The sequence below is a fragment of the Semicossyphus pulcher genome, unplaced genomic scaffold, assembly GCF_022749685.1.
Source record: "Semicossyphus pulcher isolate SPU_LCO1_2020_fin unplaced genomic scaffold, fSemPul1.0.p SCAF_1, whole genome shotgun sequence".
NCBI lineage: Eukaryota > Metazoa > Chordata > Actinopteri > Labriformes > Labridae > Semicossyphus > Semicossyphus pulcher.
The window spans coordinates 20131067-20144697 of record NW_027211603.1 but is presented as its reverse complement, the minus strand read 5'-3'; the positions used below and the strand labels follow the sequence as shown (position 1 = coordinate 20144697).

At 44.3% G+C, this 13631-nt stretch overlaps 1 protein-coding gene across 2 annotated transcripts in view; it reads right to left on the bottom strand.

The window, feature by feature from the left end:
• Positions 1–13631, bottom strand: part of LOC138588172 (SH2 domain-containing adapter protein F-like) — a 97013-nt gene that overhangs the window by 69938 nt on the left and 13444 nt on the right. For both annotated transcript variants that reach the window (XM_069658082.1, XM_069658092.1), the window contains exon 2: positions 9923–10055. In XM_069658082.1, coding sequence (XP_069514183.1) covers positions 9923–10055 — 133 coding nt within the window. The remainder of the gene's footprint in view (positions 1–9922; positions 10056–13631) is intronic.

The following is a 13631-nucleotide window of genomic DNA, read 5'->3' as shown; positions in this document are numbered from 1 at the left end:
TTCATCACACAGAGTGAGGGGGAGGAGATATTTAAAGATTTCTCATTTCATCAATAAGTCGTCGGTCTTCCTGCTCTTCCCCTCTCGACCCGTCCTCCCACACCCTCCACTCTTCAGCTCCACCACATGACCCTCCACACCACATAGTCTGCTGCCTTCACACACACACAAACACACATATTCCTTTCAAAACACACTAAACCATCAAATTAGCCGGGGAATATGTTGTTTAGCACATGCACTGTACTGCATGTACTGTTTTACTGCATGATAGGGTCGCACAGCTCAGCACAGACTCACTCTTCATGTTCTGCCCACTGAGCATCGCATGCAAAACACAGCTCCCGTCTTGGAAGGGGATATCGGTGCTACATGGTACAACAGTTACACAAAGCCTCCATGTGTTTCTTTAAAACTTCCTGTTTCCAGTCCCTCCCTCTTAAACAGTTAATGAGGTGAGATGTGCTGCTGAGTCACTGGTTACAATCAAGGGAAACAGGGCAACTGGGCTCATTTATGGAGTGAGCATATTATGTTAAAGCTAATTACTTTGCAGAGATTCACAATTATAATAGAATATGTGTACTATGTAGGATTGTTTCGTGCTTTTGTGTAATGTTGCATCATGCTTGTTTCTGCCTCAACAGAACGGACTGAAGTGGTTGAGAAAGCAGAGAAAGTTTGATTAATTCAATGAATTCAGAGGGAATCTTTATATTCTCATTGTATAACTGAGTACCTCACGTTTTTCTGGCTACATTAAACAGTTTACTCTTAAAGCTGTCTCATTACTATCCTGTGTTTTTCCAAATTCGCTCACCACACTGTGAATTCTGTTTACAACACCATCTTTTAAATGTTAAATTAATACGGCTCCAACAATAGCATCATGCCAAAAAAACACAACACAAAAAAAAAAGGCCACCTGACACCAGCTCTGGCACAGTGGAGCTCTGGTTCTGCATCACTCAGTACCACCCTGTCAGATCAGAGTGTAATAACTGTCAGTCATTTCTCATGGGATCATGTAGATGTGACAAGTGGGTAGCTCGTGTCTGACGAAATCTGGCAACCACTGAATGGGGCGTGGACGTTATGAGTACTGAGGAAACATGGAGGGATAGTGGACTGTTTTTATGTTTTCTCTTTAATAAGTCAACGCCCTAAAGTAATCTTGAAAATGAGATTATAGTGTCTGTGTAACTAGGTCATGGTTTGGTACCTAAAACAAGGCTGAGGAACATTTCATACAACAAAAACCTCCCTACTTTTTTAAGCCAACATCATTATTAATAACCTGCTGTGTTGCAGGGAGCCTTATGTCATCATTTAGAATACGCATTACTTCACCTTTGTGGCGATAACTTACCCTGCAGCTGAAACGTATGTCCACTATTTTTGGCGCCTGACACGGCACATCAATCAACGGAGCAAACCAAAGTCATCATCAATCACAAAGCATACATCAATGGAAAATAAGGAAGGACAAAATAAAGACCAAAAACATTGTATGCCTGTTAAGCCGGACATTCAAATACTATGTGTCGGTGACCTTGACGACATGTCCTGTTACATACAGCGACTCTTTCATTGAGCTGCAGAGCCTTGGCTTCACCACGAAACTGCTGTCTTTAACAGCATAGTTAATATTTAAAGTGATCATCTCAAAGATTTTTATTTAAATAAATGTCTGTTAAGTCACTATATATCGCCAAATGAGGTAACACAATGGTGATTGAGCCTACCGCCCACTGATGAAAGCCTTTGCATTTGCAGTATTACAGACTGGGTGTCTGGTGCGACTTTGGCAGAAAAAATCCCAAGCGGCGCCCAGTTTGTGACGCGTTTTCCATCACCCAGCAGTGGTTGGTCTGCCAGAGAGGGTAGGCGGAGCTAAGCGGCTGCTTTTCCGGTCTCTGCAAGTGTTGCGAGTAAACAGTAATCTACTATGGCTGAACAAACAAAGAAAAGATCGATGACTACAGATACAACTTCAAAAATAAGTGAAAATCCAAAGAAAAAGAAACAAATTCGACGCTCAGATGAAGGCAAACAGTCTAAAAAGGAAAGCGACCGTCAGCGAGGAAAATCAAGAGTTACAACAGAAGCCAACCGTGGACGTCACACATGCAACACTGTTTGGATATCTGGAAAGCGTGCTCCCACAATCATCGTTTATCGCCTTAGGTGCCGCCAAAGAGAATTAAACTCTTCGAGATTACATCTTTAATATATAATGTTTCATAGCATTTCACCCACATTATTTTTCTTTATTTAATCTGAATAATGTGACTTGATGTTGTCTTTAAGGGAATCTTACTGACAAGTCCACTTCCTGACTACAACCGTAATATAAAAACTCTTTCTGTGGTCCATTATCAGAATTCTTTTTGCCCCTGCGTGTCCCTGGTCTATATCCTGGTCAATATCATGAGGCTCCTACGTCGTGTCTGTAGATAGTTATGGGAAATAAGAAAAATGTGTTGTAAAAGCTCTTTTAAATGCTTTGGGCTGGTAAAAAAGAGCAGCAGTGAGTTGATTGCATGGCCCAGATACCCTTAAACAGTAGTTTGTGTGGTGTGAGAGGAAGGAGGAGGGTGTTAATTATTCACTTCCCCGTCCAGTTTTCAGCTACTGGCCTTGCAGTCCAGCGTATTTATAGCTGCCTATAATCAGCGGGGGTCATGCATAAATGTGTTGCCAGGGTAATCCTAAAGCAAACGCACTGCAGAGGCAGATGTGACAAAAAATACAACAAAACCAGAGTGGAGAGCAGAATTCTATTTTGCTATACTAAAAACACACTAACCCAGAATTCCCATACTTATCAGAGACTTCCAGAATTCCTTAAAAAGGGAACTTTTTTTCAGGACTGTCACTGTTGGTGCATGCTCCGGATGTTCCTCAAGTTACAGCTCGGGGCAATAAAAGCAGGGTTACAGGCCAAGAAATGTGCCGCCACATGTACCTGCCATCGCCCGCGGTGAGTTTTCACTCTTGTGAGTGAGCAGGCGATGGAAACCATTCAGCACACCATGCCTCCTTTCCTTTCTCTTAAATGCTCTACATAGACTCTCCCACAGGTGCTGTAACACAAATTTGTCCCCACTGCCTCTCAGCCTCTCTCCAGCTGCTCTCTTTACTCTTTTGTAAAAAGTCACTAACATGTTTTTCTTCTGGTACAACTTTCCCTTTCTTTTCCTCTTCCTCTATTCCCCCTCGGCCATTCCTCCCGCAGTGTTTCCACCTCCGAAAGTGCTCTCTCACCCACTCAGACCACTGCCAAACTGGTAATGTTCCTGGCATTTATCCTGCAGAGCCAACAGGGGGCTTAGCACCACGCTATCATGAGTAATTGAAATAATCAACTCCATCGCTAATGACTCATCTCCTTGGCTCTGGATGCTCGTCTTCTCGTCGTTGGGAGTGCAGTGCAGGAGGTGCCATTGCCGGGAGACATTTCCCAGCACATTCCTCTGACACAGAAAGAGAGAGGGAAAGAGAAATAGCGAACACCCATCTGCGTGAGTCAACCATTATGGAAAACATCAAGGATTTTCCCTCTGGGCGGTATATCCCTCTTGCACAATTCTTTCCTGCAGCTAAATGACTGTGCATGACCTGAATGATGGAATCAGGACAAATTGTGGATAAAACTTTGACACAGTGTGAAATAAATTCACTACTTATATGAAGTATTTCACACCGGAGGGGTTATTTTTGTCTGATACCTCCCCACACACACTGTAGGTGCAGAGGTGGTGCAGACATGGCTTGAGGATTGGCGAGTGGAGTGGCCTGGAGTGTGTTTGTTCGGGAGAGCTCAATCATGCAAGCTGTTTGCACAACAGGCCTCCTCTGCACTGTGGGAAAAGTCTCACATGGTCGTCTGCCTGCCTGACTGACTGACTAACTGGAGAGTATGAGTGTGTGTATATTGAGAAAAGGCTTGACGCAGAATGCAGTGCAGAAGTAGCCCTGCCCCGCGCGCTTGTCAGTGTAACAAGTTTCAACAGCTACAACAATGTACGAGGGAAAGGAGGCAAGTGGGGCACATAGAGCACCATCGCAAAAGTTGATTGTAGCCTTTCTTCCGACAGCTCCTCTTGTGATTGGGTGCTGCAGCTTGCATTGAGGTATGCAGGGAATTGCCATGCTGACAGCTGAGGAGGTGTGCGAATGTGAACGTATCCGTACGTATATATTTGTGTGAAATGGACGATAAGATACGGAAAGAAGTTTATGTTCAACTGTGGAATCTGTCGTGAGCTTGCACTCTTTCAAACAACAAAATACAAGATGCACAGCGTCAATACAAAAGACCAGCTGATACACAGGAGAATAACATCCTCTCCTAGGCTCACACACACACACACACACACACTGAAGTGAGTTACAGGGGTACAAAGATAGCACACGCAGCAGCGGACGCGTGTAGACATGACAAACATTCGAGGCACTCTGAAAACACACACGCAGGAAAACGTTGTAAAGACAGAGCGGCTGTGCACATGTCTTCACATAACTGCAGGTGGTGCAGTAAGCCCCAGCCGGCAGCCACTGTGGAGCAGCTTATGGGGGTGGTGGTGGTGGTGGTGGCGGTGGTGGGGAGGTGGGGCTGGCTTTTCAGGTTAAGGAAGTCGTGACATGCCCCTCCAGCAGGCCCATAAATCAGCCGGCTCAACCTCACTAAGGATGGCTCCTGGGAGAGAAAGACATGGAGCACACAGTTCTCTCTCTCTCACACACACACACACACACACACACACAGAGGCACGGGCACCAGTCAGTTCAGCTCACACACACACATACAGTCGGGAACACATTCACGACTGCATGTGTGCTAGCAGACACACACACACACACACACAGCAGGAGTGCACACTCTGTTATGTAAACGGCTGTGGCACTTTCCGCCTCAGGCCTTACATGACACAACTCCTACTATGTGGCTCAGTGTGTGTGTTTGTGTGTTTAAGGTGTGAATGTTGTGTAATCAAGGGATTATAATTGTAACTTTAGAACAGCACATCCGGTTTTTACAATGCAACTTCACACTTCTTTAAAAACACGGATCTTTTGTGATTTAATAATAAAGCAAAGCCGATCATTTGTCACTTTGGTCTAACCAAATGTGGGCGGGGCATCAGACGCGTCGTATCCACAGCGACCTTATTTTGGTGTGTCGGCGTTCAAACTGAAGTTGTTGCTATGAAAAACAATGGAGGAAGCCCAACCTAGACACAGAGCAGGTTTGCAACAAAGCAGTGAATAGCCTTGAAATGCACTTCCTCTCCTCTGGACAATAAAGTTGCAGAGGATGTGTTTGAAAGAGATCAAAGACCTCAGAGAGCTTCTGACATATTTGACATATTTCTGAGCAAAGCAAGCTCAATGAATTGAATCACACATGAAGGGAAAACAAGACATCTGATTGGTTGTTAATCCTCAGTGGCTTTTCTAGTAAAACACGGCCTTTGTTTGGTCATCGCTATAGAAAATGAATGTCCTTCCCGTAACTCCTAGATCATTCTAGCAGTAAACATGCGGTAAAGAGAAATAATCACTTAGGTTGTTTAACTCATGATGTTGTAACGGCTCATGAAAAGGAACATTCACTGCAGTGACAAGTCTTTTCTAATCAGCATGAGTACAGACTGACCTCACTCTGTACGTGCTGTTTCCTATGATGTCAGAGTCCCAGTCATTCAAATGACCTTAACCTACAACAGCAATACCATGCAAACAACATGTTCAGCTGATATCCTCACAAAAATAATCTTACTACATTTCACTTGCTCTCCTGGACTTCCAGCGCCTTTTTGTTTTTACTGGGGATAGTCTTCCTGCACACAGCAGGTGATTTATCGCACTGACCTGCAGGTTTTGGAGCTTAAAAAAGCTAAACTTTAGAGAGGCTCTAAACCATACACACTCCATCACTGCTACTACTTAAATTGAACTTTTTTTACAAGCCCTATTCCCAGAGTTTTCTCAGGTTAATTGGATATACACCTCACGTAAATCAGACAGTTACAGTTTTTTAATCCGACTCTCTTTTGCTTTGCAGAGGACCCACTGTCAGATCAACCCGATGCAAATCACTCAACATGATTACTCAACACTTAAGATACCAACATGTGCTCTGCTCATGTCAAGTCATGACATGCAGGGGCTTGTGCATGTGTCAGAAAAAAGGGAAGGAAGAGATACAAAGAGGGATTTCCCAAGTTGATAAGCAAGAGTGATATCGAGGCTCTGATGGAGGAATTTACAAATATCATTAACAGCAGATGTGGTGTATTAAATGACAGTGATTGCAGTATCAAATCTTAAAACATAAAAGTCAGACAGCATGATTTATTTTCATCTTCTTCTTGGAACCGATTAAAAACACTGTTATGATAAGAAACTGTTTCACACCTTTGAATTGTACAAGTTCAGACAGTTAAAGTCTTATCTATGAGGAGGTACACTCACCACAAAGATAATATAATTTAAACTGGTGGCAAATTAAAAACTTGCCCTGACAACCTGAAGTAAAAACATTTCTGTTGTGTTAAAATGTGTGGGCTTTGGTGTCCATCTGCATCCATCTGTGAGAGCAAGTTCTGAGAAGTGAAGAAAAGTGAGGCTGTGAGAGCTGAAGAAAACTCAAAGTGTTATTAACAGTGCAGGTTTGTCACTGAGTGAAAAAAAATGTTGCCTTGCCTGGAGAGGTTAAAGAGAAAAGAGATGAGAGAGAGCAACAGTGACAGAATGAGACGGGGGAGAGACGCGGGCCTCGATCCTCACATGAGCGGTTTGGTCCTTTCTTTGCTTCAGTGCAGCGGCCCGTGCAGAGTGTCCTCTCTACATTCTGAGTGTGCAGTTCTGCCTGACCAAGATGCTGCCAGAATGAGAGATTCAGTAATTACGCTACATCCATAGTCGGTACACTGATGTATTGGGTCACGCATCCAGCCGTGCACAGAGTGAGAAAGTCAAAGAGCAGCGCCCTAAGGCTCATTACATTACTGAGGGGCCCTTGGGCAAGGTGCTTAACCCCAGACTGCACTATTGGGGGCTGAACTGGGCAGCTTCCACGTGTAACGAGGTGAATTTGGAGCGAGAAATTGCTGAAAAAGCTCATTCATACTCTGCGTTTTAACCTTGAATATATGAATGTTTAAAGAAAATCAGCAACACAACTTGTGCTACCAATAAGGAACCACTAGGAACACATATTGCACTCACTCACTCATTCACTCATATTACAGCAATGAGTGACCGCAGTATTACAGCAGATTCCACATTGAAATGTAGAATCTGTAGGCAGCGATGTGGATTTTAGGGATGGCAAGTGTTCTGGTTTCCGTTTGAACTACGCTTGTAGTCCGAGTAATATTGACCAATCACGTATCAGCAGGCTGCGGCGTATGCAGGAAAAACAGTCCGTGAGGAGAGCAAAAGCAGACGGAACGTAATCCGCCGTAAAGACATCCCGGTTCCCATCAGCGGCTATCTGACGATGACTTAGCTTCTTATTAATCTCTATAAACAGACAACTACATGCTAACCGCAAACAATCCTTTCTAGTAGGGATGCACGATATTGGAATTTTTGCCGATATCGATATGCCGATATTTTACAACTCATTTAGCCGATTACCGATACCAATATTTTTTTCCTGCACACCTAATTGCAGAGATCATCAACTCTCTTCTGTATTGGAATTAGCGTACAGTATAATGGTGATACTCTTATCACATTTGTTACAACGGTGGTTAATCAAGTTTGTAGTGTTGAAAGACTTTGCCTTGGCTCCTCCTCGCATCACCGAAGCTGAGCAGTCATTGCAAATAGCAGCTTTGCTATCTATTTCGGACACTTTGAAAAACTTCCACACCACGGACATTTTGGCTTCCAACTCTCTCATGCTGCAGGTAGACAACGTGACGTCATCACGCTGCGCCACGCAGGTCTACTTCTCGCTGGGGACATTGCGCCGAGGTGCGGCATTTAATCAAGTATGCAGCAGCCCATTATTTTATCGGTTAATTATATCGGCCAATATCGGCCGATACCGATAACGTGCTGATAATATCGTGCATCCCTTCTTTCTAGATCTAAAATTAAACTTGAGATAAATTCCCTGACGCAGTGTCGCGAAAGCCGTTCAGCGTTCAGATTACCCGACTTCCTTAAATGCATCAGAAATGATCGATTTGACCTCAGATCTGAGCATTTTAAAAGTAGTTTTCTTCTCCTCTTGAGGACAGACCTGACAAAGCTTCATTTTTACAAATCTGCATCATGATGTTGAAATTTCGGTGAAGGTAAGAGCCTTTAATTAAAGTCAATCACAAGAAAAACGGTTTCTTTATCTGTGAACAATGCAGCACATGGAAAAGGAAGTCCTGACTGGAAGTCGTTTATCGCTAACTGCTGGCTACACGCCCGGCATGTTGGCTACATCGTCGTCAGACTATAGCCGATGGGATCCCAGATTGCAGCAATAGTAGTAACCCATAGTCATCTTAACCGTTAGTCTGAGTTACTTCTGTCAGACATTTCTGCTTGTTTGCAGGAGAATACAATCAATTCTGTTAAATTCCCCTTCCTCAAAAAAACCCATCCATGGAATAAATCACTGGATCATTATGAATATTAAAAGGACGACATTAGAGCCAAACAGCTCATTTAAAACAATTCCCTGCCAGCTCAGTCAAAACAGCAGAAAAACAACAAAAATTGGCAATCAATAGATGTGATGGACAACAGCAGGGAGCCTGAAAACAACACCACTTTAGGTTTCAAAGAGAGGAGCAACCAGAAACAACAACAAACCTGAAGACTTCATCAGATCAAACAGACAATAGCTGCCAGCAGAGTTTATCCAGTCGATACAGCTGAAAGCAGATCTGTGTCAAGCTGAATTCAAAAAGCAAACAAAAAAAACTTGGAATAAGTTCAAGATTCAAGAGCTACAGCAAAAGCCGCTCTCTGATTCCTTCTTTTCTTTACAGCTTCCTCCACCTGAGAGAGGCGATAAATCTCGAGTTTTTGTGCTCAGCTGAGGCGATGACTGGAGCAGAGGTCAAACCAGTAAGACAGATGAAAACAAGAGATTGTCTGGAGGCCCATTAAAGGAAAATTGCTGAGGAGGGACAGAGACGTTCACGTCCTGCCTTTGTGGGGAGCGATCGAGCCGGTGTGTGTGTGTGTTTATAAGAGTACAGTATGTGCGGGAGGGTGTATTGTAAATGATATGACCGTGTGAGTGTATCAAGGCCTAAATGCTCATATCCTGGAGTCAAAAACATCCAGTTGAGGTCTGACATTCAGACAAACAGCTGCCACATGTTTTGTTTTCTCCACATTTTTCATCAGTTCACGTCTCTTCCTGCACATTCTTTGTTGTCTGTCATTGCTGTGCTCCCTTAACCACAGAGTGAATGTGCGCTGTGACAAATGCTGTGTGGAGAATGTGGTTCGGCTGAATTCTTATGTTAGCACACAGCTATTGTTGTCTCCCAAAAAAAAAAAAAAAAAAGGCTTCCTGGAAATCCCAGCAAGTGGCCGTCTCCACATGAACACAGTTCAGCGGAAAGAAACACTTTATATTTGTGTCTTGACTCGTGGGCTCGTCTGATTTCTGGGGGCAAAGTCGCCGCTTTTGAAAATGTTTTGACATCTTTCATGTCGCACGGGTCGTTTTTGCTCTGCTGCACCTGTCATGTAAAGGGGCATTAGGTCATCTGAGCTTCTTCATTAATTCCCAGCTTGGAAACATATGGGCAAATCACACTGCATGCTAATTAATACGCCAATAAGCAGCCATAGCAAAGTCACTAATCCTGCCATTTCTGAAGGTGTGAGAGCGGGCAGAGGAAGCTGAAGGACATCAGACATATATGAAAACTTTAAAGTGTTCACCTACCTGCCATCATCTTCTGGGCCTCGTATGGCTCCATGTAGCCGTCATTCTCGGTTGTCACTTTTTCCGTAGAGGTCTGGGTGCCACCAGCCTGCTCGGCATCGAACGGGTCCGCGTAGTCTTCAAGAATAATGAGCTGTAGGAGAAATAAAAACCACAAGGAAAGGTGAGACAGAGGGAGAGAAAACTGTGAAATAGCAAGAGTGGAATTCAGTTTCCTGCTCTGCTGAACACGACATCATGGGTAGATGCCAGGAGACTTGTATGACAGATACTGCTGGGGCCCAGCACAGGACCTGGTGATATCCAGTGGACAGGCCAGGAGATAAAGGGGAGAAACACATAAATAACAGCCCACCTCTGTATGCCTCGGCACACCAGCACAACGTCTCAGCTTTTAGCCTTCCAGCGCACTCGCTGCTGCTACTGCTGGTCGCCCTAATTATATGATAGCCCAGTGACAGGCCTACATTTCAAAAGTAGAGGAAAGGAGACCACAACTGCTCAACTTTCTTAAGAGGAACAATTTGGCAGATTTATGCCGGGCTGGCAGTGAGCCACGGCTAATTGCAGTCTTGCTCTTTTGCTGAGCATTTTGTGCAGTAGATGGCAATTAGGTGGACGTCCTGAGACCCAGAAATACAGCTCAAACCTTCAGGGAGCAGAGCAACAGTCTGTGTATATTCTGCTTTGGGGGGATATTTGTTTTCTTGAAATGTTCGCTCCATCCACCGGGACGCAGCTTCACAAGTAAATATCTTCCATTTGAAACTAAACAAACTCCCATCTGAGCCATCTGCCCTCTTGGACATTGGTCTAATGATGAGTTTTGACTGCAGTGGGTCGGGCCAGCTGTTGGAAAATTGGCTTTTTCTCTGCTGAGGCTCCTGACGGGCTAGTTCTGCCAATCTGTGGGTAGAAGAAATGGCACTGCATGCTCTGTAACGCGGGAAGATTTGAGGAAAAACAAATGAGGAAACACTTGTGCAAACACCTAAGCAAGCATGAAAACACAGAGATGACTGGCACTACACCCTATGAGTCATGTGTAACAGGAAGGGATTTGGTCTCATTAAAAACAAGCTCATCACTCATCTGGTGGATGCGGCCGGGCGGGGCACAGTGGAGGTGGACCGAGCCTCATGCCCGCTGCGCCGCTACCAAAGCCTGCCAAATGGAGGCAAGGTGGAGGCCTCTCTGCCACAGAGAGAGCATGCTTCCCAGAAGAAAGGCCACCCCTGTGAGACATTCACACACACATATACACCTGCAAAGCCTCAGGGAAACAAGTGTAATGTACAGATATATGCTTTAAAGTGTTTGATTTCTCTTTGGCAGGGAAAACACCGTCATTTTAACACTGATGAGGACATGTGTCTTAAAGTTTCCATGACGAAAAAGTTCACTAAGGGTATTTTGTAAGCGGCTTAGTGACAGGGAAATGCTCAAGGTATGTTTCTGCACAGATCATCTGCACAATACGTGGATTAGGGAGTAATAGCAAAGGAAATAAAAACCATGGATGTGTTTCAGAGCAAGTACTGTGAGTTAAATCCTCCTTCTTCAATATTCCCCCTCCATCTGTTTTGGGGAAAACTTATTTTCTGCCACAGCATAATTACGGGTTCCTCCAATGTTTTGCTTCTGTGAATTCAAGCAGGGGGAAGAAATCCAATACAAACATTGTCCTGGTTTGTTTTGGTGCCACACAAATATACATATTCACTCACAAGCTAATGAAAATTCAGCAACATCTTCGCAGCCCCAGAGACCTCAAACTCTCTGCAAAATATGCATTAGAGCAACAGTGTTATTACCGTCTGATCGTGCACCTTGTTGCAGACAAACTTAACCATTAGGAATCATAGCGTGTGCCAAACCTACCTCAGATACAGTCACTGCAAACACAGCCCAAACTTAGAATAAGAAGCCCTCGTGAATCACCCTAATGGGAGGCATGAGGGCCAATGCTCATCTCACTGCGGTCAACATGCTAAAGCAGAGCGGCTGGAGGTTTGAGACCAGAGCCCACAAATGAGATAAAACCCTCCAAATACAGCATCTTACATTCTCCTCAGCCGCTTTAGATGACAGAAGTAGTTCATGCATTCACCCGCAGTGAGGTTTTGCGGTTAAACTTCGTGCACCTTCACGAGCCAAAGGATGTTTGAGCTTGTTTCAGGAAATAATGGCAATCACGTATCGAGTTCCTCCAAACACAATGACATCATCTCGTGCCTTTCCTGTTGACATAATGCGGGAGAAATAAAGGGCGTATGTGATGAAAACCTTTGATTGCATCAGTGATGTGTTAGGATTAAATGCAATCACAGATTAAAAACAAAGCTTGGATTCAGGACTGAAATACTATAATTTTGTTGTTAATATTCATGGCTTGGATTGCTGTAATTGTTGTAAAAACAATTGTAGCATTGTATTAGAGCGCAGAGAAGGCAAAACACTTCACTCAAACACTAATATGTGTGCTTTTTTGCTGTCCCAAACAATCCAAATCAGGCTACATTATAGTCTAAAAGGCCTGCCGGCGCTCTAAAAGCAACACAAGAAGCAGCAATCAGCCTCAAGTGCCTTTTCTGTTCTGCTCTTTTGACATGTCGCAGAAGCTGAGACAGTATTTTGGATACTGTTTTTAATGATTGAGAGTGCAAGACGGGATGCAGCAACAAATAAGAGGGTATCTACATCAAGAAAGAAGACATACGTCTACAGCTGTTAACACTGTGAATGTCTGAATTATGGTTAGCATGTCCGAGTATATATAAATATGTCTGCAAAGGTTGCCATCAAGCAGCTAAGCGTATATATTTAGCTTCGACTTAGCTCCTTTTAGCTCCTGCCTCATCTTCTTATTCCAGTCGGCAGGGACAGTTAGGTTTTCATTTCCAATCAAAAGCAAATTTAAGCTGATGACTAACAAGCTTCCTGCCAATAAAGATGAAACAGAAAGAGGTTGATCAGGAAGAATGAATTGTCCTCTTGTTTTGCTTTCAGTCTGAATGTTCGGCAAATGTGAAACTAAGTGACAAACATTATGGCAGCGATGGAGATGACTAACAAGAGATGTTTCTTCTTATCGAGGGGGTATTCCTGAGCTGTCTGGTCATTACCAGCTCCACTGTGTGCCTTATTCACTGCTTGGTAAATCATCAAGTAATTTGATTATTAACTTTAGCCCACAGATTCTTCCTGAGCATCTTGGGGTTTGAACCATTACCTGCGCAGATCAACAGACTGCCTCCGTCAGGCGCCATCACCCAGCCGCCGCAGCCTCCCTCGTGTTTGGGCGGAGGTGTTGGTTAATATTTCCAAATTGTCCCGATGTGTCCTTCCTGTCCCGCTGCACTAATGACCACGCGACAGCAGGAGGAGCGCGGGCTTGTGAGGAGAGGGGTGCGAGGGAGCGGTGGCGTCGCCTGGGGACACACCATCTGCCTTGTGGCATGCCAGGGTGTGTCAGGACTGCAGCCAAGCCGCACTTGTCATGAAAGCAAAATTCCCCCTCAGCACAAGGCTGCAGCGCCTCAGTACATCAGGTCTTTGCTAAGCCGCACTGTAAGCTTATATGAATCACACCGAGCCGCCTCACAGGCTTAGGCCATGTCTCCGTGGTAGCCTGGTCCTTAGTTGGTCTGCAGCATAGAGAGAGAAATCACTCAATTACTTTCATTCCACAGCTCCAGGTCGGCCATGT